Source organism: Ursus arctos, unplaced genomic scaffold (genome assembly GCF_023065955.2).
Source record: "Ursus arctos isolate Adak ecotype North America unplaced genomic scaffold, UrsArc2.0 scaffold_12, whole genome shotgun sequence".
In the NCBI taxonomy this organism is placed as follows: domain Eukaryota; kingdom Metazoa; phylum Chordata; class Mammalia; order Carnivora; family Ursidae; genus Ursus; species Ursus arctos.
In genome coordinates, this window is record NW_026622786.1 from 57,895,322 (window position 1) to 57,917,215 (window position 21,894).

General features: G+C 44.2%; 1 protein-coding gene and 1 long non-coding RNA gene across 22 annotated transcripts in view; one reads left to right on the forward strand and one right to left on the reverse strand.

Annotated features, from left to right (window-relative positions):
• Positions 1-10,662, forward strand: part of LOC130543456 (uncharacterized) — a 34,606-nt gene extending 23,944 nt beyond the window's left edge. The window contains exons 2-3 of the long non-coding RNA XR_008958828.1: positions 4,281-4,396; positions 9,361-10,662. This is a non-coding gene — a long non-coding RNA (uncharacterized LOC130543456). The remainder of the gene's footprint in view (positions 1-4,280; positions 4,397-9,360) is intronic.
• FGGY (FGGY carbohydrate kinase domain containing) overlaps positions 1-21,894 on the reverse strand; it is a 399,022-nt gene that overhangs the window by 370,862 nt on the left and 6,266 nt on the right. For 10 of the 21 annotated variants that reach the window (XM_057310627.1, XM_057310624.1, XM_026497979.4 and 7 more), the window contains one exon: positions 6,502-6,716. In XM_057310627.1, the coding sequence (XP_057166610.1) occupies positions 6,502-6,716 (215 nt within the window). Of the gene's footprint in view, positions 1-6,501; positions 6,717-12,675; positions 12,791-15,515; positions 15,593-20,511; positions 20,571-21,894 lie in introns of those variants that run through there. The other 11 variants (XM_044383816.3, XM_048220299.2, XM_048220301.2 and 8 more) reach the window with 9 other exon arrangements.

Sequence of the window (21,894 nt, forward strand, 5' to 3'; positions counted from 1 at the left end):
GGCTCATCACTCCCTGTTGCCTACACAATTCAATTACTCACACGTTCAATCAGTCAGCAAATATAATCAAACCTCTTCTAGGGTCAGGCTGAGCACTCTTCTGGGTATTTGGGAAAAAAAGAAGATAATATTACAAAAAAAAAACCATCCTTGCTCCTTTGGAGATGACATTTTATTAGGAATAGACAACACCTAATATAAATAAAACATAGAATGTACTAGAAAATGATAAGGGGATGAGGAGTGCCAAAAAAGAGGGAGGTAGTTGCTGAGATGAGATCTGAGGAAACACATAAAGGACCTGAGGAACTGACCTTGTGGAAATTTGGTGGGAAAGTGTTGCAGGCGGGAGAACAGCCAGTGCAAAGGCCCTGAGGTGGGAAGAGCAAACAGGCTGATACAGCTTGTATGGGGAGTATGTTACCTGCAAGGCCCCTGGAGACACTCTATTTAACAAAATTTACTCTAGTGACTAGTACAACGCATAAATCCAACCCTGGACCATGACCTACACAGCATCTTAGCTTAGTTGTGGTGTTGTTCCTTGAAGATAAACAGGGAAATGGAGACCTAACACTTCCACTTATGTCAGGGACACCAACATTCTTCTAAGAAGGGAAATTCTGAAACTATCTTCATCTCCTTCCTCTCCACTTTCACCAAGTCCTATTAGATCTTCCTTCCAAAGTCAGTCTTGTCACTGTTATTTACTCCTCTGCCAACATTCTTATCCAGCCATTAATTAATTAGGAAATTAATGAGGTGCCTGGGTGGCTCAGTAGGTTAAGCCTCTGACTCTTGATTTTGGCTCAGGTCATGATGTCAGGGTGGTGAGATGAAGCCCCACATCAGGCTCCATGCTCAGCGGGGAGTCTGCTTAAGATTCTCTCCTTCTTCTTCTGCCCCTGACCCTGCTGTGCTCTCTCTCTAATAAATAAATAAATCTTTAAAAAGAAAAAAGACATTATTAAGCACCTGTATGTGCCAGCATGGAGTACACATGCTGAACAAGACAGACGGAGCCCTAGCCTCGCAGAGCTGATGGTTCAAAGGAATCTCAGCCCCCAGAACTTCATCTGGAGAAACTGCCCCCTAACTGGCATCCGTGAATTTCATTTCTGTTCCTTGCAAGCCATCCTGAAGCAGCTGCTGGTCCATCTGAAATTCAGGATGATTCTAGAAGACACCCTACTGGCCTCAGAATCCACTGTCCCAGGTTTGCCCCCTCATGCAATGCAGTCTCCCCTCTTCCTCCAATTGGAAACCATGTGCCCCACCCCGAGCTGGCTCCTTCACATCCCTTCTGTCCGTGCCATTCCTCCAGCTCTGAATGTCGTCTCTTAGAGTTCTCCAGAGTCCCTGTTTGCCGTACACCCTTCCTTAAGCCTTCTCCATTGACTGGAGTAGAGAGGTCCCAATTTCTTTACTCACTCATTCTTTTGACACTTCCTGAGTCTACTAGGTGTTAGGACCTGGGTGAGTAAACTAGTTCCTACTCCCCTGAAACATCAAATCTAGGAGATAAGATAGAGATCAACTCAAAAAAATCAAAGACTTATTATTTATTTTATTATTTGATTATCAAATGACTTTATTATTTTATTATTCATCAAAAAATGGATGATTCACAAACCATGTGTAGTTCTATGAAGGAAAAGTATAAGGTACTGCGACAACACTAACTTAGTTTGGAGATGATCCTGGGCAAGAAAAGGCTTCTTCCTCGAAGGACTGGACTTTTGAACTAAGATGCAGTGCTGCACTTCCTGCAGTAATGGAAATGTTCTGTATCTGTGCTGCCCCATATGGTAGCCACGAGCCGTGCATGGCTCCCAAGCAACTGAAATGTGGCCAGTGCAACGGAGGAACCAAACTTTAAATTGTTATTTTATTTATTTATTTATTTTAAGATTTTATTTATTTGACAGAGAGAGACACAGCGAGAGAGGGAACACAGGCAGGGGGAGTGGGAGAGGAAGAAGCAGGCTTCCCGCTGAGCTGGGAGCCCAATGCAGAACTCAATCCCAGGACCCTGGGATCATGACCCGAGCCGAAGGCAGATGCTTAAAGACTGAGCCACCCAGGCGCCCCAAATTGTTTTTATTTTAATTAGCTTAAATTAAACAGCCACATGTGCCTAGTGACTACTGTATTAGATGGCGTGAATCCAAGGATGACAAAGAGTTAGATACATTGGCGGAAGGCGGGAAGAGTCTGTAGGAAGGAGAAAGAACATGTGTAAAGGTCCTGAGGCTAGAGGGAGCATTCACTGCATGCTTGAGGACAGAACAGAAAGAGAGCGTGGCCGGAAAGCAGGCAGCTGAGAGAAGCATCATGAGATGAGCCAGGAAATTAGGTGGAACCCAAACCATGAAGGGCCCGAAGACCACGTTAAGGATTCTGAGTTCTATCCAAATAGTAGTGTGATGCTATGGAAGGATGGTGAGCAAAAGAATGACAGGATCCAGTTACATTAAAAAAAAAAAAATCATTTCAACTCCAAGAAGGAGAAAGGACTGGGAAGGAGTAGTGCATACGTGACATCAGTTAGGTTCCTGCATGAATCCAGACAAGCAACACAGGTATGTGGTGCTGGACATGGAAAGAAGGCAAAGATCTGACCGGAGTTCAGGCTTATTGCCGACTTCCTGGGTGACTTAGAGAAAGTCACTTAACTCTTTGGGTCTCCATTTTTCTTTTCGGTTGTAAAATGGGAACCACCATCCCTGCCCCACCTACCTTGTATGACAACTGAACGGCTGTGAACATGCTTTGTAAACCACACAGGTTCTACGACTGTAAAAGGTTAGCATTGTTGCTCAATCCCACATGGGTTACTCCCTCTCTGCTCCTTCTCTCTCCAACCGTTACTCACATAGCTAGTACAACTTAAAACACTACTTCGTTGGCCTCATAGGTGCTGGGTTTTTCCATGCAACTGAACTATTTCAACCTTGGCGGCAGAGAATTTGTTGTATACCTCTTCTGCACACACTCCAGGTTTAGTAAAGATCAGCACATATTAGGTGCTCAGAGAACTATGTGAAAACTAGACGACATTTGACAAATGCCTGTTGGGCTGAATGACACCTCCAGCTTATCTTTGTCCTTTTTCCTAATGGAAGCTGGTACTCATTAGACACGAAATTGCAATGTTTTCACCTTCTTGGGATGATTAAGATTGTGGGTCCAAAAAGAGATAGAAGTCCTTAATATCAGAGACAGCGTATACCTCTAAGACTTCTATGTTCCCATAGCACTTTTTAGATGTGTGAGTGCCAACCCAATAAAGACCCTCCAATTTTAGGAGTAGCAGAACAGAAACTAGGATTTGGAGCCATCTTGCTAGGGGTCCTGCCCTGTCTCTAACACCTGTTAGTTTCAGAGCCTCAATATTCTCATGTGTCAAACAGAAGAATGGCAGTCTATCTCACACAGTTACTGTGACACTTAAGATGAGGGACGCCAGAATTTTGTTTGTTTGTTTTTAGTTCTAAGTAACTTTAATGCAGCAACCGCTGACTGAGCAGCAACACTGTGCCAGGCAATGTGTTAGAGGCTGGGAATATGGGGGTGATTCTCTTCAAGTTCAACTCATGGTTTTGAGGAAACCGAACAAGTCATCAATTACAATGCAATCCGCTAAGGACCAGATCAAATGCTATGTGATGAGGACAAGTGAAGACAGTAGGCTCCAGGGCAGCAGAGAGGGCTTTCCTACCCTCTCTTTCCTCTGAGGTTGGCAAGGAAGGGCAGGGGCTGTCAGAGGTCATCAGAGAAGGCTCCCAGGAGCAAGTAATGCTGAAGATTACAAGTACCTGTGCAGGAGTTGGGCAGGTGAAGAAGGTGAGAGAACTTTCCAGATATTGAAAATAACAGACATTTCATCCATTCACATGCTCCACAAACAGGAATTGGGCATATCAGAGGCAAGGAACTCTAGGGAACTACAGATAAACAAGACATGATCCCTGCTCAGGGGGCACACACTTTTCACAGGAGCAGACGGTCAGAGAAAGGCACTGAAAATGCAGTATGGTTAGTACTGCAATAGTTAGTACAGGGTATAGTTAGTACAGGTCTCCCCACACAGTGGCAAATTCAAAAAACTTCAGGAAGCTTAATAGGATTTCCAAGCAGAGGGCATGGGGAGCGAAACGAGGCTGGAGAGAGGGGCAAAGGGCAGAGCATGAGGGGGGCGGCAGCAGTCCACCCCTCGCTTGTATTAATCTTGTGACCTTGGACCGGTTATTTAACCCTTCAAAGCTCAATTCTTCCAGCTCCAGAACAGGCAGAATAATAAAAACTCTATCAAGAGGCTGTCACGTGGATAAACGAAGTGATGGATATCAAGTACTCAGCATGAGCGCTGGCACATAAGGAGTGCCTGGGAAAGGTGAGCTGTCATCATCGTCATCATCTTATTGTTCTTATTTGTTGCTGTTGTTCTGACTAACTTGACTAAGAGGAAAACCATCTCAGGCAGGAAGGGAAGTAGTACCACTGCTCTCAGGCTCTCCCAGAAGTCTCTGAAAAAGAAGAGACTGGACAGGATAGATTCTCGGTCACCCTTTGCCCTATACCAGCGCTTGTCAAAGCCTTCCATACAAAGAACCCTAACCACACAGGGAGTGAGTGAAGGTTTCCAGAAGGCACCTCCCTAATTGACTTTGACCTTTCAGTGTTTTATCTTAGAAGGTCATTCTCCTCCACAGGCCACCCATTTCTGCTACTGTTAACCATCATCATCACCACAGGGAAACGCAGTGCTTCCTCATTTCCAGGCACTGTTCTGGCTCTGGAAATGCATTCACTCACTTAGGTCTCACAACAACCGTTTGGAGATAAGCTACGATTATCATTCCCATCTTACCTGAGGAAACTCAGGCAAGAAACCTGAAGTCACTTGTTCAAGATGACCAGCTAATCAATGTTGGCAATGGGCTGTCAATCCAGGCAGTCTGGCTCCAGAATCTACGCTCTACAGTGAGTGACCTCCTTGATACAAAAATGCCTCCTTCTCTAAACCTCACACCAGCACTGAGCTGCGGGTAGATGTGGCATGCTTATGCTATGGCTCCTGGTACACGGCCACACAGCCATACTCCACGTGAGCAGACAGCCTAAGACCCAGCAGCTTCATCCCAATAGCCTCAATGAGACAGCCTCACTCAGGACAAATGCCCACGGCACTCATGGGGCTCACACAGATGACGAGTTGACCGCCACCAGGAGATGATTAAAAATCTACCATTAAACCAAGCTGTACTTAGAGCAGACCTTTTTTGAAGTAGCTTTTCATCAGGGGATTATATTTTCTTCTTGACAATTTCCTTAATGGCAAGAAAGGCTATATGTTAGAAGAACAAAGGAGACCCAAGGGCAAAGAGTAGAAGATTCTCACCAAGGCAGAGGCTGAGAGCAGGGAGGGAGGAGGAAAATTAAACAGGCAGAAGAGATGTGCCCCCACTTTTCTTCCTACAGACTGCTCCAGCGCTGCCCACCCCCACCTGCTCTGTCTCCTTCTCTGGGGGTACTAACAGCAGCCCAGAGCTCATTAAAGTTTAAACAGACTGATCAATACAGACAGAATGGTGAATTGTCCATCTGCAAATTACCAAGCCCTTCATGAATATTTAAGGAACAAAACTAGGAACAGAGAGAAAAGAGAAACCAGGACTTTATTTTTCCCTCTGAAAGGAAAAAAACACAAAAGTATCTCTGTCTCTCCTGATCACCAGGTTCTAAAACCAACCAGTCACGAGAGATAAGTGACATCCCTTCCTTCCCCAAGCCAGCAGGTGGACTGCAGTCCAAGGCCCCTCCACATCAACATCTGTCTGGCACAACTCAATGTCCTTGCTTCCTCAAAACACACCACGTGCGCCTGCCACTCACGCCTTGGCACATGCTGTTGCCTCTGAACAAAATGAGGTTCCTCCCACTTGTCCACCTGGAAAGGAGGACAGTCCAGCGACTCACGGTGTAGCGCTGGAGTCACTGCCACGTCTGCTGCTTACTAACTGCATGAACTTGGGTAAGTCACCTAACCTTTCTGTACCTGTTTCCTCCTCGATACAACAGGGGTTGTAATAGGACTACCTTCCCAGGGTCGTTGCTAGGATTCACATACACGATGCGTGCTAACACCGTTTACATAACATTGGGCACGCACGAAGGCACAGGTGTTAGCTATGATTATCAGTGACCACTTCCACATTCGGTCACACGTGACCAGAATCCTGGGTCCTGTCCACCTGAGCCCCTCTGAGTTACCCTTTCCTCAGCTCCAGACATAGCCCCTGACCCCCCAGCACCTACCGAGTCATAGTTTAGCCATCTACTGGTCTCTGCCACTAGACTATGAACTCCCGAAAGGCAAGGCCTATATCTAAAGCATCCCAACCTTGTCCCTGGTACCAGATGTACAAAACAGACATGCTCAGCAGGTGGGAGCAGGGGAGCATACACAAGGATAGAACGCCACAGCTGTGGCCATACCTTTGTGACAACACAGCAGGCGGCCCAGATGTCCTCAGAGGACTGCTCATGGTGGTTGAACTGAGGCTCCCATCGGTTAATCGGCTGGTCTGCAAAAGCCAAAATGATGCCCCTCTGGTCCACCAGAGCTGCACGCACACTCCCTGTTCCAACGTCCACACCCACGTAGTAGCTCCCTGGTTCCTGATCTCCGCCAGGCATTGTGGTCCCTGCACCTGCAGTGATCAAGGACAAAAGCCACATGAAGACCAAGTGGGTCTGCAAATTAGGCACAAAACATCTTGCAAGTGGAAATAAAAGGGGCGCAGCCGACCAACTGGTGGCCATTTACTTATTCCGCCCAACAAAAACGCTGAGTGCTAACAGTATGCTAATGGGCACACTGAGCTAGGTGCTGGGTAAACAAGACAGGCAAGGCCTCAGACGTGAGTTTGCCTTCTCGGAAGGAAATCAGATGTTCAGCAGTTGCAAGCCATGTAATAATTGAAGTAAAGTCATGATATTGGGTGAAAAATGCTATACAGGTAAACATGGGGCTGTGGAATTCAAACAATCTAGAGGTAACAGACACGCATGTATTCTCATTGAATTTGAATCAGGAGGAGGACAACGGCCACAGCACTAAAAAGGAACCTCATCTACCCTGTCAACTGTTCATTCCAAAAATGATCTACTAAGTACCTATTATATGCCAAACATGGTGAAACATGCACCCCCGCCACTCCTCACTGGGACTTTGGAAGGAGAGGATACTTAAATCTCTAGTTTACAGGTAATCAGGGGGAGACTCCCAGAGATACACGACTTTTCTCTTAAAGCTAGGTCCACACACGTAAGAAGAGTAAATGTACGGGAGCGCAGTGATGTGCGTCGTACTGATGGGGAAACAGGTCTCGGGGAAGTGAAGAGAGGTGGCGGCGTCACTCACAAGCAGCCTGGACCCACAGTGGCCCCTCTGCGCCTGCCAAGTCCCAGGCCTTTCCCATTCGTTCCTAACAGCTTGAGGGGTCGTTTTGGAGAAGAGGCCAATATACTGCAGCCGAGTCATGAAGTGACTGGGAATGCAGAAGGAGCCTCTCGGGAGACAGGATCAGGAATGTGTTAGACAATCTGTTTTCTTTACGGACCCCTTGTGAGTTACAAGGAAATCGGACCAGAGAACACTCAGGAATTCCTTGGCCTTCACTGCCGCTCTAAGTCCCTCTGGTCAGATTAGCCCACACGACACAGAAATCTCACGGAGGTTTTCATATCCCAGATCAGCCTTTCACCGAGTAAGAACAAGCCCCCGAGACAAGCACACAGGCGAACAGGCTACAACGCCTCAGGTGAGCTCGGGGCAGTCTTAGCACCCGGAGTCTCATTTCCACCGAGAAAGCGGTCTGAGCCCTTCCATTTCAAAAGGGTAATGTTTCCTTGGCAAAGTCACACTTGGGGATTCTAAAACGAAGCCAGCCCGCAGATGTTCAGTTACTGCTTCCTGGATATGTATCCCAGTCAAAAACAGCTTCATTAAAAGTGATTGCTTCTGACTTAATCACAATGACTCCCCAACGGTGTTTGCCCCCTTTGGCTTGCAGGCTCCCTGGCAGGTGGAGAGGAAAACAGGGAGGCCACAGTGAGCACGTGCGCTACCTGCAGCTGGGTTTCCGAGAACAGTGCTCGGACTCCAGCCTCGGCACTTTCCTATCATCCTGCCTCCCTTGCTCACAAGGCTTCCGGAGCTACACGGGACCCATGGCACCAGCTGTCAAGCTATGCATTCCTTCGTTTTCTTCAAGCCATGACTCACAGAAAATGTAAATACAACAAGTCAAAGTAGAGCTGCTCCCTGTGGAACAAGGATGGCCCAGCCCCGCCCTCCCCGCCTCCCCAGAGTGGTCCCTCTGCTGGGTCCTTCCTCAGGACTCAGGATGGCTGCCATATAGCCTGATACCCACGCGTGGCATTCCAGGCCCACCAAGAGCTCCCCTCTGTTTGCGGTCGGCCTCATCGTGGAACACAATCCTGACCGTTCTTACAGAAAACTCCAGACGTCCCGGGGCTCCTCGCAGGTTCTCTGGTGCCTTTGCCCCACTGCTTTGTACTTGCCCTTCCCTTCCTAACCCCTTCCTCTCTTGTGTGCCTGGTGACCTCGGACTTAATATTTTCAGTTCCAACTCAACCATCTCCCCTTCAGGAAAGACTTCTTTGCCTTTCTCTGTCCCTTGGTGCCATGAGAGTACCGCGTCCCTACTTTCTTTTAAATTCTAACCATTATGAAATATGATTTTTTTTTTTTTGGTTCCAGGTCTGTCTCCTTTACTGGCCTGAACCTGAAAAATAAAAGGACCTTAGTGATTTCTGTATCCCTAGTTCCTAACAGTGTCTGGGATAGAATCTATTTTCAATAACTGTGTACTGAATGAACTAGCTTGGTGAAATCAATAGAAAACAAGGATGAAAAGGCTCATGCTTTAACAGTCTGAATTCCTAATTTTGTACTTACAGGCACTAGTGTTTTGCTTTGATTCTAATCTCTGTATGCTTCGTTCATCCAATTAACAAATATTTATTAGATGCCTACGACCACATTTTCTTAATTCTACGACACTCGTTTTTTTCACATTTTGCTTCTCTGAAATCATTGAATCCCACAATCAATGGCATCTTACAATTAATTGGTAACACTGTCTTACTTTCCTAGTGGTATATGAAATAATAATGCATCTTGCAACTCCATGATTGATATTCAAAGAAATGCAGATTGCGCCAGGCACTAGGCACCCTGCTAAGAGCTGCGGATACCTTTTTTTTTCCCTTATAAATCTTTTTTTATTACTATTTTTTATAATAAATTTTTATTATGTTTTGTTGCAGATACCTTAAGGGACAAAACAGGACAGTGCACTAGCTCAGAGCTTCCTCGACATTCTCTACCTGCAAACAGGAAGAAGACTGACCAAGCCAGCCGCTGCACCTCTCACACTCACATCCTCTTCACTTGGAATTCCCTCTGCTAGCATCTCACCGTCTCAGGCCTGGAGGCCCAGCGGTGCCGCTCCTAACACTGATCCTAGCATGCCAACAACCCTCTGTCCTTGGCTAGAACTCTCCAAGACTATTCTAAGAGAAACAAGGAAAATAAATAGGAAATGAAGAATCTATACAAACGTTCTGGCTTACCCAAACCGACCAGCCACCACCCAGGCTTCTCCCTGCTCCAGCTAGCCCGTGACAAGACAGATTCCCCAGGGGGCTGGCCCAGCTCCTCAAGCCTGGGTTTCTCACTTCTGACTCTGTCTTCCTCGGCAGGGAGCACAACATCTTATCACCCACCACCCAGACATCCGATTTATTTTCAGTAAAATCCAGAGGCAGATTTCTACTCTACAGCTGACCCATCGCTTACCTCAGTTCTGAGTTTTGGACCCATGTCTTCGCTAAACAGGAAAGAGCCCACCCTTCAGGAGAGCCCCCATCCCATATGAAGAGTGGAGCTTTACTACTAAACGATTAACTCCATTGTTGCTGGGATCACAGCTAGCCCCTGTGCCAACCCGGTGCCTGGCACATAGCAGGAGCTCAGTGAGTCTTTGCGACTCCGTGCATACCTTTAAAACCTATCCTTAGGGAATACTAAAAGGTACTATGTATCTCCAATGCTCTGGTCAACAGCTTGCTTATATTGTCACAACACTTTTAATCTTGACCTCAACTCCTGAAGATAATTCATGAAAATACCATCCCCATTTCACTGATGAGGAAAATTGAGTCCCAGACAGGTAAAGCAGCTTGCTCCAGTAGGTCATGTAATAGTAAGGAATAGAGCTGACAGCCATCCCCTTCCCTGCTGCTCCAAAGTCCCCAACCATTCTCAGGGTGCCATACTGCCTGATTCTCCTCCATTTATTAAACGCCAATTTGCCAAGGACCCTGCCTCCTTTGTCTAAGATCGGCTACCTCGCGACTCAAGCCGCCCACCGCTGGAGCCTGACCCTTCCCCAATGCCAGGAAGCCTCTCTCTGACAAACCACCCGTTTCTAGACCACATTACCAGGGCATCGGTCAGGGACGGTCAAACTCATGGGGACCAGGGCACCATACCTCCCAGCATTGTTCACACACACCTCCCAGTTCATGTTTTTCTAAGAAATAGATCCTAATTAAATATTTCAGGTTCACCATGTTTCCCATTACTATAGTTTTAAGTGATCTCTTTGTGATTGTTTCCACACCTGGACCCTGAAAGCAGGGAAGCAAGTAAGTTCAAGCCCTTGGGCGGCCTCCCTGAAACTCGACCCTGAGAGTTTTAAAAACCCTGCCAGAGAATTTTCTGCAACTCAGATCCCTTGTCTTCCCCTCTGTGCCCTTTGTTCCTCAGTCAAAAGGACTCTGCTGTGTCCTGGACTCCAATCTGTATCCAGTTCCCCTTCTCCTCAACAAATAAAATAACTGCAAAATGGAAAACATTCCATTTTCTAATTTGCTAAGAAAAAAATAATAATAAGGAGTAGGATCCGTCTGTGTGTCTGGCACTTGCACAGATGCCTTAATCTCTTCCAAATGAAACTCAACCAAGTTGGTAAACCTATCACCATTTTATACTTCAGGGGGATGGGGAAATTCGCCCAAGGCACACAAACAGTAAATGGCAGCACCAAGCTCTGAACACCAGCCTCTACGGCAAAGTGTAGGGCTCCCTCCAAAACACCGACTGAAAACTGAAAACAGAATTCTTTAACTCCTTCAATAACAATTATCCACAACAAATGTAGCAACAACTAGCAATTATTAAGCTCTGCTCTACAAATCACCCACATGATTTTGTGATTCCATCCACTCCTTGCAACAACCCTGTGAGGTAGGCAGTTATGAGCCCATTTTCCAGTTAAGGAGACTGAGGTTCTCGGAAATAAAGCTGTTTAAGGTCACGCAGCACAAAACCAGAGGAGCTGGGATTCGAGGCTAAGTTGGAATGGCTGCAAAGCCCAATTTGTGAATGGTGAGGGTCAGAACTTTGGTTCTATCTCATTCTTTTTAAACAAAGATGAATACTCTAAAAAGAGAAATTACTATTAGGGCTACGGGGACGGTGACAGGCCTACGGAAATCCAGGTCCATCAGGACATGGACTATGGGGACCATGGGAAAGAAAACAATAGAGAAAAATTCAAGCTGTGCGGGACACGAGTCCTGGGCCACCTAACTTCTCAGTCTGCAAGATCCTTCAAAGGGCAGAAACAGCCTCGCATCCAAGTCCCCAGCATGGATGGTGATGTAGGAAGGATGTTAGGGTTTGAGGCCAATGGCCAAGGAAGAATTCTTGAGAGGTCTTTGGTGCAAAAAGGTGGTTTTATCAAAGCACCACGGGAGTGGCCCATTATATACTTTCAAGTTGGGAGGGGGTTAGGAACAGCGTAAGCCTCCCGGTATTTTGGAAACAAGGTTTCCAGGGTCTGGAGGGGGCTAGCTATTGTTGGGAAGGTCATTTATTACTGTTTAGTAAACCCTCAGTCATGAGACCCTTCAGATGTATATCGGTGGGTCATATGCTTGGGGGATGATTGCCAACATGTATCTTGGGGGGGTAGAGATAAAGGAAGTTTCCAAAAGAATTTTTATGTGTTAAAGTAGACTTACAGGATCCTAGGGGCTGGGCTAAGATTGCCTTTTGCCCTTAGCAAAGTATTAACATAGAGGCAGCGAGTCCCTAAAGGAAGGTCACTCTGCCTATTTCAAGGACTAGTCAATAGGCTGTAGACAGTAAGGAAATGTAATATTTTTTCTTCTGCCTTTGTTTCCCACGTCAGACGGGACTCATTTTTAGCCCCTATTCATGATCAAAATACTGTTCCTTATGATAAATATTTATATGGTTCATTAAATAATAGCTTGTATAAATATTATTAATAACGTGCCACAGGAAACCACAGACTTCATGGCTGATTCTTCAACAAACGTGTAAGTTGGTCAAATGCAGCGTGAAAAAGGAAGACAGACATGGACTTGGGAGGCTGTTCTTTGCAAAAGTAATATAGCAATTCTAAGAAGGGGGTCAACACTACGACTGTGCTGAAAACCCACCAAGTGGGGGTTGTTCTCGTATTTTTCCTTCCTCCTTTTTCCCTACATAACTTAATAGCAATAATATTGTTTCCTAAGACTACAATCCTCCAGAGTGGGTGAGCTTACCTTCAGTCCTATTTCTTAAAAAGCCACTCCTCCAGGACCAATTAGGTGACGGTGTGCACAGAAAACGTGTCCCAGGGATCTGAGAGGGAACTCAATATCCTCTTTCAACTTTGATCTTTGGACTTTGCTGGGAGCTCGGGTACAAGAGTCCCACACTATTTAGTTAGTTAGTCATATTGCAAGCAGACAGTTGGTAAGCTTGGAAAGAAAAAGATAAGCAATGAGTATATGCCTGACCACTTCAGCCTTCTAACAGAAAGAACCAAACAGCACTTTAAACAAATCACACGCGCTGTAAAATGGCAAGAACGCGTGGGATGGGAAGTAAAAAGCTAATCTGGCAATTGTAACCGGTTATCTACTGGTTTTACCAACAATACACAGGGGAGAAAACAACACAGGTTGCTCGTGGTAATTTTTTTCCCTTACTGTGAAAGGCTGTCTCCTACAGTTCCAATGTCATGGTGTTTTTTGATTAACTGAGATTATATAATTGAAGTGATTAGCATTAACATCTGATGTTTGGTACATGCTCCATGAACAGCAGCAATTATTAGGGCCATTATTATGTCCCTTCCAACACCAAATCACCTCTGGACACCTGCAATATACACAGGCTAGACCTGGGTGTTCTCACTGTATCTAACATCTTAAATTCCAGCAAACAAAGCAAATATTAAGTGCTTTCTCTGTGCTGGGACAGCAGGAATAGGAAGCTGAAAAACATAGGATCTCTGACATTAGAGTTGACAATTTAAACTAAGAATCTGATTTTTGAAAATCAAATGGTGACAACTCAAATTATTCCTAGTTTTTGTACTTCGAGCTAAACCGAATGCACCTCGGGAACTACGTATGGCAATAAGGCGGCTTCATGCTGCCAGCAGAATCCTAGCCACACTCTGAGGGCCAAGCATCCTATTCCAACACCACTTTTCTCCACAGAATTCAGAGATAATGGCTGGAAAAGGAAGCACCAGTTGACTGTTTTCATCCCTGTTCCAACCACTAGACCAGAAACTCAGTATTTTTCAGGATGCTGAGGATCTTGACTATAAGCCCATTTTCAAATATAAGCACGAGGTGATTCAAGGAGGCGTAGAGTATTAATAATAGAAAGGCTGGCTGTTCTTTTAATTCAAAGTTGGATTCCAAAAGGCAGAAAAGTCAGAACTCACCAAACCCCTACGCCTGCCTCACAATGTGGCAGCCACAGAATCAAAACGAAGCCAGTTCTGGATGTTAGCCGAAACCACCACCCTCCACAAGCCGCGCAGGCAAGACACAACAGCTGACACAAATACAAAATCCAACCATGTTGAGGACAAATGCACAGTATAGGTCCTAAAGAAATCATGGATGGAAAATCTGACTCACGAGAAGACATCCCCAAACCCCAACAACAAACAGTGCCTTAAGAGCAGATGAAAATTTGTATCTCCACATCCTCTTCTGGAAAACACTGCTGGCTCCCTCTTCTTTTCAATCCTTGTGATCTGATAAAGCAACTCCTTACTTGTTATAATGCCTCCCAAGCTCCTTATAATGCCCTACCACGCTATTCTGTTTGCAGAGAAAGGGGGAAGGGATGCCACATTTCTAACACCCATCGACGCATGTGCCATTTCTCCCATTTACAGATGGGGACACTCAAATTCTGTGAGCGTCAAATCTCCAGTTGATGGTCACAAAGCCAGGAGAGGAAGGAGGCTGTATTCAAATCCAGCTTTGTCTAAGCCAGAGCAGGGCTCTTGCTACTGTCCCTGAAATGACTTGGTTTTCCGTATCAACCAAGTTGCCTTTATCCTGGGCAAACTCAGAATGCCCTTCAAAGTCTGTTTATCCTGTGAAACCTTCTTGGACACTCAATCATTAGAAATGGCTTCTCCCTGCTCTGATTCATAAAGACTACTTAATGTCACTGTACATGCTACTGTAAGAAACATTAGATGTGAACTGAGAATGTTTTGCCTGCTACTTCCTTGTACCTGCTGATAGGCACAGTGTAGCTTAATATAGTAACAGGGGAAGTACTGGGTTGTGGGGGAGGGGAAGATTTTTAATGTATAAAATAGTCAAATACCTTTTCAAATAAAAAGTCTCTAAGGACTCTGCCCCTGGAGAGTTCCAGAAGCAGTATCAGCAAGCCTCTCTTCTATGTGAAGCACCCCATTCCTCCCCCAGGACAATCTCCCTCCTTGACCAGGCACGTATATGGAGGGGAGAAGGAAGAGAGACTCCTCAGACAAGGGGTCTTGTCAGAGTCAGTCTATCTTCTACAAATCCAATTTACACTGAGTTCACTAAAAGCCAGAGTGTAAAGCCGATAGTCTCACACTCCCATGCCAGGACCCAGAAAGCAGAAAAATGGCAAAAAAGGAAGAAAGACAGTGAGGACTGGCATCCTGATTCTAAACGCAAAGTTATAATATTTTAACCCCAATATGCCAATTACCAAGTTAAGCCTGTTAAAGGGGAAAACTGTACACACACTTAGTGATTATTACATGGACTCTTCTTTTTGGAACATGAATTCCTGACCTCCGAGTTCTGAATAATTTAAATATATGTGTAGTTTCTCTCTGTCACTTTCTTCTCCAAGAGGCTGCTGTTGATTTGCTGACATAATTAACTATGAAATGATTTTCTACAGAACTAACCAGACCTTCAAAGCAAGGCCGTTATCATTAGCATATTGGCCAGAATCCATGGCTTTTCCGAGAAAAATCACTCAAATTAAAACAACAGAAGAACCCACCAACCTCAGTGACTGCTGTCAGATGTCAGCAAACTCAGGAAAGGCTCGGGGCAGAATTAGCTAGAGCAACAAAATCCCTTACCCCCCCAGTCTTCCAAAACTCCTTCCTCAGAGACCAGGCTCAGCCAGAAGGCGGCTGAGGTCTTTGGCCTCTTCTTGTGTTTACCTGTTTATGAAGCATGACCACGTGGATTTAAGGTCCAAGGTGAAAGGCATAAAGAACAAGTTATTTGAAGATTAAACTTTACACTCGGGAAATTGGACAGGGCCTTTCACAAACAGGTCCTGTCGAAATTACCAAGAGCTACAGGACAAGCTCAAATTGCTGACTACAGCAATGCTGCTTCTGCCCAAAATAAGCCCAAGGACCTCAAAGCTCTGGCTCCTGCCTGCCTCCCTAACCTCACCCCCCTACCTCCCTACCCCGCCCCATCTCAACCCCCTATACTCCAACACTAGCTGCTGTTAGCAGTCCCTCAAACGAAGATTTGAAATGAAGACTTGGCACCTTTGTTCATACTGTTCCCTCTTCCTGTAATGCAAAGAATACAAACTTGCAGTTCACAGAAAAAGAAATACAATGAATACCATGAACCTTTAGCCTCACAAATAATGGAGGAAATGCAATATAAAACAATATAATTTTACATGTAACAAGTCAGCAAAAACTGAAAATATTGATAATACCCAGTTTTGGCAAGAGTGTGGGGAAATAGGCAGCTTCAAACACTTTTAGTGATAGAGTAATGGGCTTCAGCCTTATCTAGAAAAATCTGGCACTATCTGTCCATTTTTAAAAATCGACCCTTTTACCCAACAGTTTAACTTCTAAGAATTTATGGATTGGCAGAAGATACAGAGAAAAAATGTACACAACAAGTTTTTGTCAAGGCAAGAGCACATTCATAAAAAATCTGGAAACAAATTAACTATTTATTAATAGGGGACTTGCTAAAACTTATACATAAGCAGCTATTAAAACCAATGAGAGGAGCTAAAGAAAAACGCTAATGATATGTTATTAAATAAAAGAGCAAGTTCTTCAAGACGCCAATATGACCCCATTTGTACTACTTTTTTTTTTTTTTCAAGAAGACTATCAATGGTTCTCAAACTGTGGTCTCCAGCAGAACAAGGTCAGCATCACCAGGGAACGTGTTAGAAATGCAAATTCTCAGGCTCCAGCCCAGATCTACTGACTCCAAGACTCTGGGAGTGCAGCTCCAAAGCCAGGGCCACAGAAGCCCTCCAGGCGGTCCTGACCCATGCTACAGCTGGAGAGCCAATGCAGTGTATAAGGACTGAGCAGACGAGATTCGGGAAGAACACACAAGGGAAAAAGAAAGGTCATGGAAACTTGGAGGGCAATCTCTAAATGCCCTTCTCCGCAGCTATAATTTCACAATGAGCAGCTATTACTGTAATAAGAAGAAGAAAGATCTTCCTAATACTGAGTGGAGCTCTGTTTTGTAGGGCTCCCACCCTCCTCCCCTCATTCTCGTCCCACGTATCACCCAAACCACCTAATCCCTTTTAGGTGAGCTATGGCTTCAAATGCTTTGAGATGATTCCTGTGACCTCCTATTGGTCTTCTTTCCTCCATGCTATAGATTTTCGGTTCCTATAACCATTCCCCCATGCCCTGGCTTTTTCTAAAATAAAAGAGATGAGGCACACTTGAACATTTCACGAGAATGATCTTCAGATGCTCATGTTTCCATCTGACATTGTGCGGAGCTGAGGTAAGCAGGCTAAGAGCACACAGTAGACATGCAGGTCTCTACCTGCCTGGAGAACCCCCCGGATGCAGCATATACTGGGACAAGGCCCATTCAGCCCAATATCCAATCTCTGACACTAATATCAGAAGAATCTCTGACACTAATATCAGAAGAATTTGTTCAGGAGAAAAGGGAAAGCGAGCTCGAATATCTTCACAAACTGTCTACAATGGAGGGTTCTGAGGGGACCCTTGTCAAGTACCCTCATCTTCTCATCCTAGGTCCCTAAAATTGGTGTGACCTGTGTTTATCAGTATGTATCTTCACATGAATCCATATGTTTCCTGAACGTATTTTGAGCCAAGCCTCATCTTGGATCAATAAATTTCTCAGGAGCACTTACTCTGTGCCAGGCATGGTACCAGTGACTTAGGACATGGGCCTGCTAACCTCCCAACAACCCTAGAAGGGTCCACACTTAGAAATAGGGTAACTAAGGTTCTGTGCACTTGGGTTACTTGGCCACCATCACAGAGTCAGTAAAAACCAAAGAGGAACTTCAACCCTATGCCCCTTGCTTCAGGCCACGTGATATTTCTAAACATTCTAACAGTAGCCTCATTCGAACATCAAAGTTGGCCAGGAATTCTACAATCCCAGAATTTGGTGAACTACACTGAGATTCGTCTGTTGAAATCACTCTTAATTTCATAGAGCATCTTCCTCTCAGCCTTCGTCCCCCACAACCCACCAGTAACTGAGTCCTTTTTCAATCTCTCCATCCCGTGGCCAGTGGAGCAGAATGCAAGCTACTCAGCTGTCAGCCTGGTCTGCAACCAGAGGCCCAAATCCAGATGGCCAAGGGACTGGTAATACATTGAGCCTGAATGATTTCTACCTCATTTCCCTAGTCTCCCTAAACCCACCCCACACATACATCACTGTATAGGTACCCGCTGTTTGAACTCTGCTTCCTGCATGTTGATAAGGGCCTCCTCAATAAGTTAAGATGATGAAGGGGGCAGGAGGGGGTGTTATAGGAGTCTCCTGGGAAAAGTATGCCTAGTTTGGGAAGGAAATCTCATCATTTCTCCCTCACATGTCAAACCTACTTCCTCCAGACATACTATTCCTTCTCTCCTCTCTCTCAGTGAGTGGCACCACCAACCACCGTGCTACTGAGCCAGGCATCCAGAGCTTATCATGACTCCTGTGCAGGTTATTCTCAGCTTCCCCCACTCCTACCCTATATACTCAAAGCCTTTTCTGACTACCCTGTGTTCTGGGAACTAGAGTTTGGATCTCCAGGTGCTCCAACCCTCTGTTCTCTAGCTGGGTTTGGCCAATGGAGAGCACTAGCAGAAGCCTCCAAGGAGGAAGGAGATCAGGTCAGGACTCCCTTTGTTGAGAGATGAACTGAACCCCCTGCATCTATTGAACTAAGGTCATGAATCCTCTCGAGGCAGCTTTCTGCACATAGTTTCTCCTTTGGGGTTCTGGCAACCATTCCTCACCTTGACCCTTTAAATAGAAGGACAGAACAATCCTATTGTTATTAGCCCCAGAGATAATTCAGGCCACCTTCATCTCTCTAAATAGTTCCGTCACTGAAAATTATCCTAATTGGAGGGTGTCTTCTGTTTCCTTTTGATCTACTTCCTGCACTGTGCCCTGTCAGGCCTCAAGAAGTAAAAGTGGTCCCATTATTGCTGGTGTCCAGATACTTCAAAATCCCTTCCGCACATCCTCAAATAGTCCCTTCTTTAAATTTTCTTCAGAAATTCCAGTTGAAGACCTCCACTGCTAGCCATGATGGAGTAACAGGAACCATATTTACCCTCCCACCAAAAACAACTTAAAGCAAACAAACAAAATATAGGAAACAGGAGTTCTCAGGACACTGGACATTAGGCAACAAAATACAGCGATCCCACAAGCTGGGGGAAAATGAAGTGTCCTGAATTGGCTCAAGCTTAATGTGTGGGACCATGGCACAGGAAACGGAAATCCAGGCCAAGCCCTGCAGTCTCCCTGAGTTGAGGAGACGGAGTCAGGAATTTGCAGAAAACAGGAGGTTAGATTTCTTGGGCACAGAGTACAAGAAAGAAGAGAGTTGCATAGAGGGAGAATTCCAGTGAACTGCAAAGGGAGCTCCTCAAGTATTCAGTGGAGTACCAACCACTGTATGCATGTGAGGAAGCCATCTGAGCCAGAAGCTTCCAGAATGCACTGTCAGAGGACTTTGCACAGCACCATGAATAGTGCCTATTCACACCAGCCAGAGTGGGAAACCTTGTCACTGATAGGGCACTGAGTACTGTACTCAGAAGGGTTTTACCTCAGCAGTGAGGAATTAGCCCTGGTCCCACATAACAAAGCTTAAAGCAAGACTCAAAAGAATCCAGTGGTTTCCTAATCCCTCACACATGCCCCCAGAACAAAGTTCAAGTGTATTTATAAAATTACAAAAATATCTAGCACCAAACAAGATAAAATACACAATGTCTGCTAGTCAATCAAAATTTACCAGGCTCACCAAGTTGCAGGAAAAGACTACCCAAAATGAGAAAAATCAATGGGCACTACCTAGAATTGACACATTTGACAGAATTAGTAAACACAAATATTAAAACAACTATGATACCTGTATTTCATATGTTCAGAAAGCTAGAGAAGAGACTGAACTTGAAAGTTCAGACATGAAAGATAAAAAAGATTCAGGCTGAAATGCTAAAAATGACAACTAAGATGTCTGCGATGAAAAACTGTATAGGATCGGAAAATACAGAAGAAAGGATTAGTGACCTTCAAAGCACAGTAACAGACACTATCCACTAACAAAGAGAGAAAAAAAGATTTTTAAAAAATAAACAGAGCATCAGTGAGCTGGGGAAAAACTTCAGGTGGCATAATATATGTGAAATGGGAATCCCTGAAGGAAAGAACAAAGAAAGGGTCAGGAGCAATATCTGAAAATCTAATGGGCACAGATCTTCCAAATTTGATGAAAACTATAAACCCACAGATTCAAGAATATCAATGAACCCAAGCACAAGAAATATGAAGAAAGCTAACCCAAGAAACATCAGATTCAAGCGGTTCAAAACCAATGATAAAATCTTAGAAGTTGCTTAGGAGGAGGGGAAGCGACAATATGCACAAAAGAAAGAAAAATAGGAGAAGGATTCCCATCAGAAATAATAATGCAAACTATGACACTGTAGAGTAAGATCTTCGAAATACTGAAAGAAAAAACTTCATATCTAAAATTCTGTACCTTGTGAAAAAAAAACTTTCAAAACTGAAGTTTTAATAAAGACGAATTCAGACAAAGAAAAGATGAAAAAAATGCATTACCAGCAGAACTGCACCACAAGGAACGGAGGGGGAAAATGACAGCACATGGAAATCTGGATCTATAAAATGGAATGAAGAGCACAAGGGTAACCATGTGGGTACATACAAAGACTTTTTAAAAATTACTTGAATGTCTTAAAAAGATAACTGACTGCTTAAAACTAAAATAATAACCACATATCATGGGGCTTCAACCTATGTAAAAGTAAAACGTACAACATAAAACAACAGTAGCACAAAGGCTGGGAGGCAAGAATTATAAACATACTGTTATAAGGTTCCTATATTATATGTTAAGTGGTATAATCCCACTTGAAAGTTGACTCTGATAAATTAAAGATGTATACTATAAACCCTAAAGCAACCATTAAAATAATACCAAAAGAAAAAGTTGGGGCGCCTGGGTAGCGCAGTGGTTAAGCGTCTGCCTTCGGCTCAGGGCATGATCCCAGCGTTCTGGGATCGAGCCCCACATCAGGCTCCTCCACTAAGAGCCTGCTTCTTCCTCTCCCACTCCCCCTGCTTGTGTTCCTTCTCTTGCTGGCTGTCTCTCTCTGTCAAATAAATAAATAAAATCTAAAAAAAAAAAAAAAAAGAAAAGAAAAAGTTATGCCTAATAAGCCAATAAAGGAAGAAAAAAATGAAATTATAAAAAAACTAATCCAAAAGAAGGCAGAAAAAGAGAATAAAAAGAACAAAGAACAGATGGAACAAAGAGAAAAGAAAAAAAGCTAGATGGTATATTTAAAACAAACCATATGATAATTACATTAAATACAGTCTAAATACCCCTAATTAAAATGCAGAGATTATCAGGCCTTACTTAGTTAGCCAGTCTAACTACATGCTGCCTACAAGAAACCCACTTTAAACATAAGAAACACATAGGTTAAAAGTAAAAAGAAGAAAAAGATATGCCATTAAAAAGCATTCAAAAGAAAGCTAAATCATTACCATACTAAGTAGATTTTAGAGCAAAAATATTACCAGAAATAATGACTAAGTAGATTTCAGAGCAAAGAATATTATCAGAAATAAAGAAATAATAAAGGGGATGATTCACCAAGACAACCTAACAATCCTAAATATTAACACACCTAATAACAGTGCATCAGAATACATAAAGCAAAATCTGATAGAAGTGCAAAGAGAAATGCATATATCCACAATTATCTTCAGAGATTCTAATACCATTCTCTCAATAACAAATATAGTAAGTAAACACAAAAATCAGCAACGATGTAATATACCATAGTCAATGAAGTTGACATAATTGATATGGAAAAAGCACTCTACCAACAAGAGCAGAACACACATTCTTTTCAAGTACACATCAAACATTTACCAAGACAGACCACATTCTGGGCCATAAAACAAGTCTCA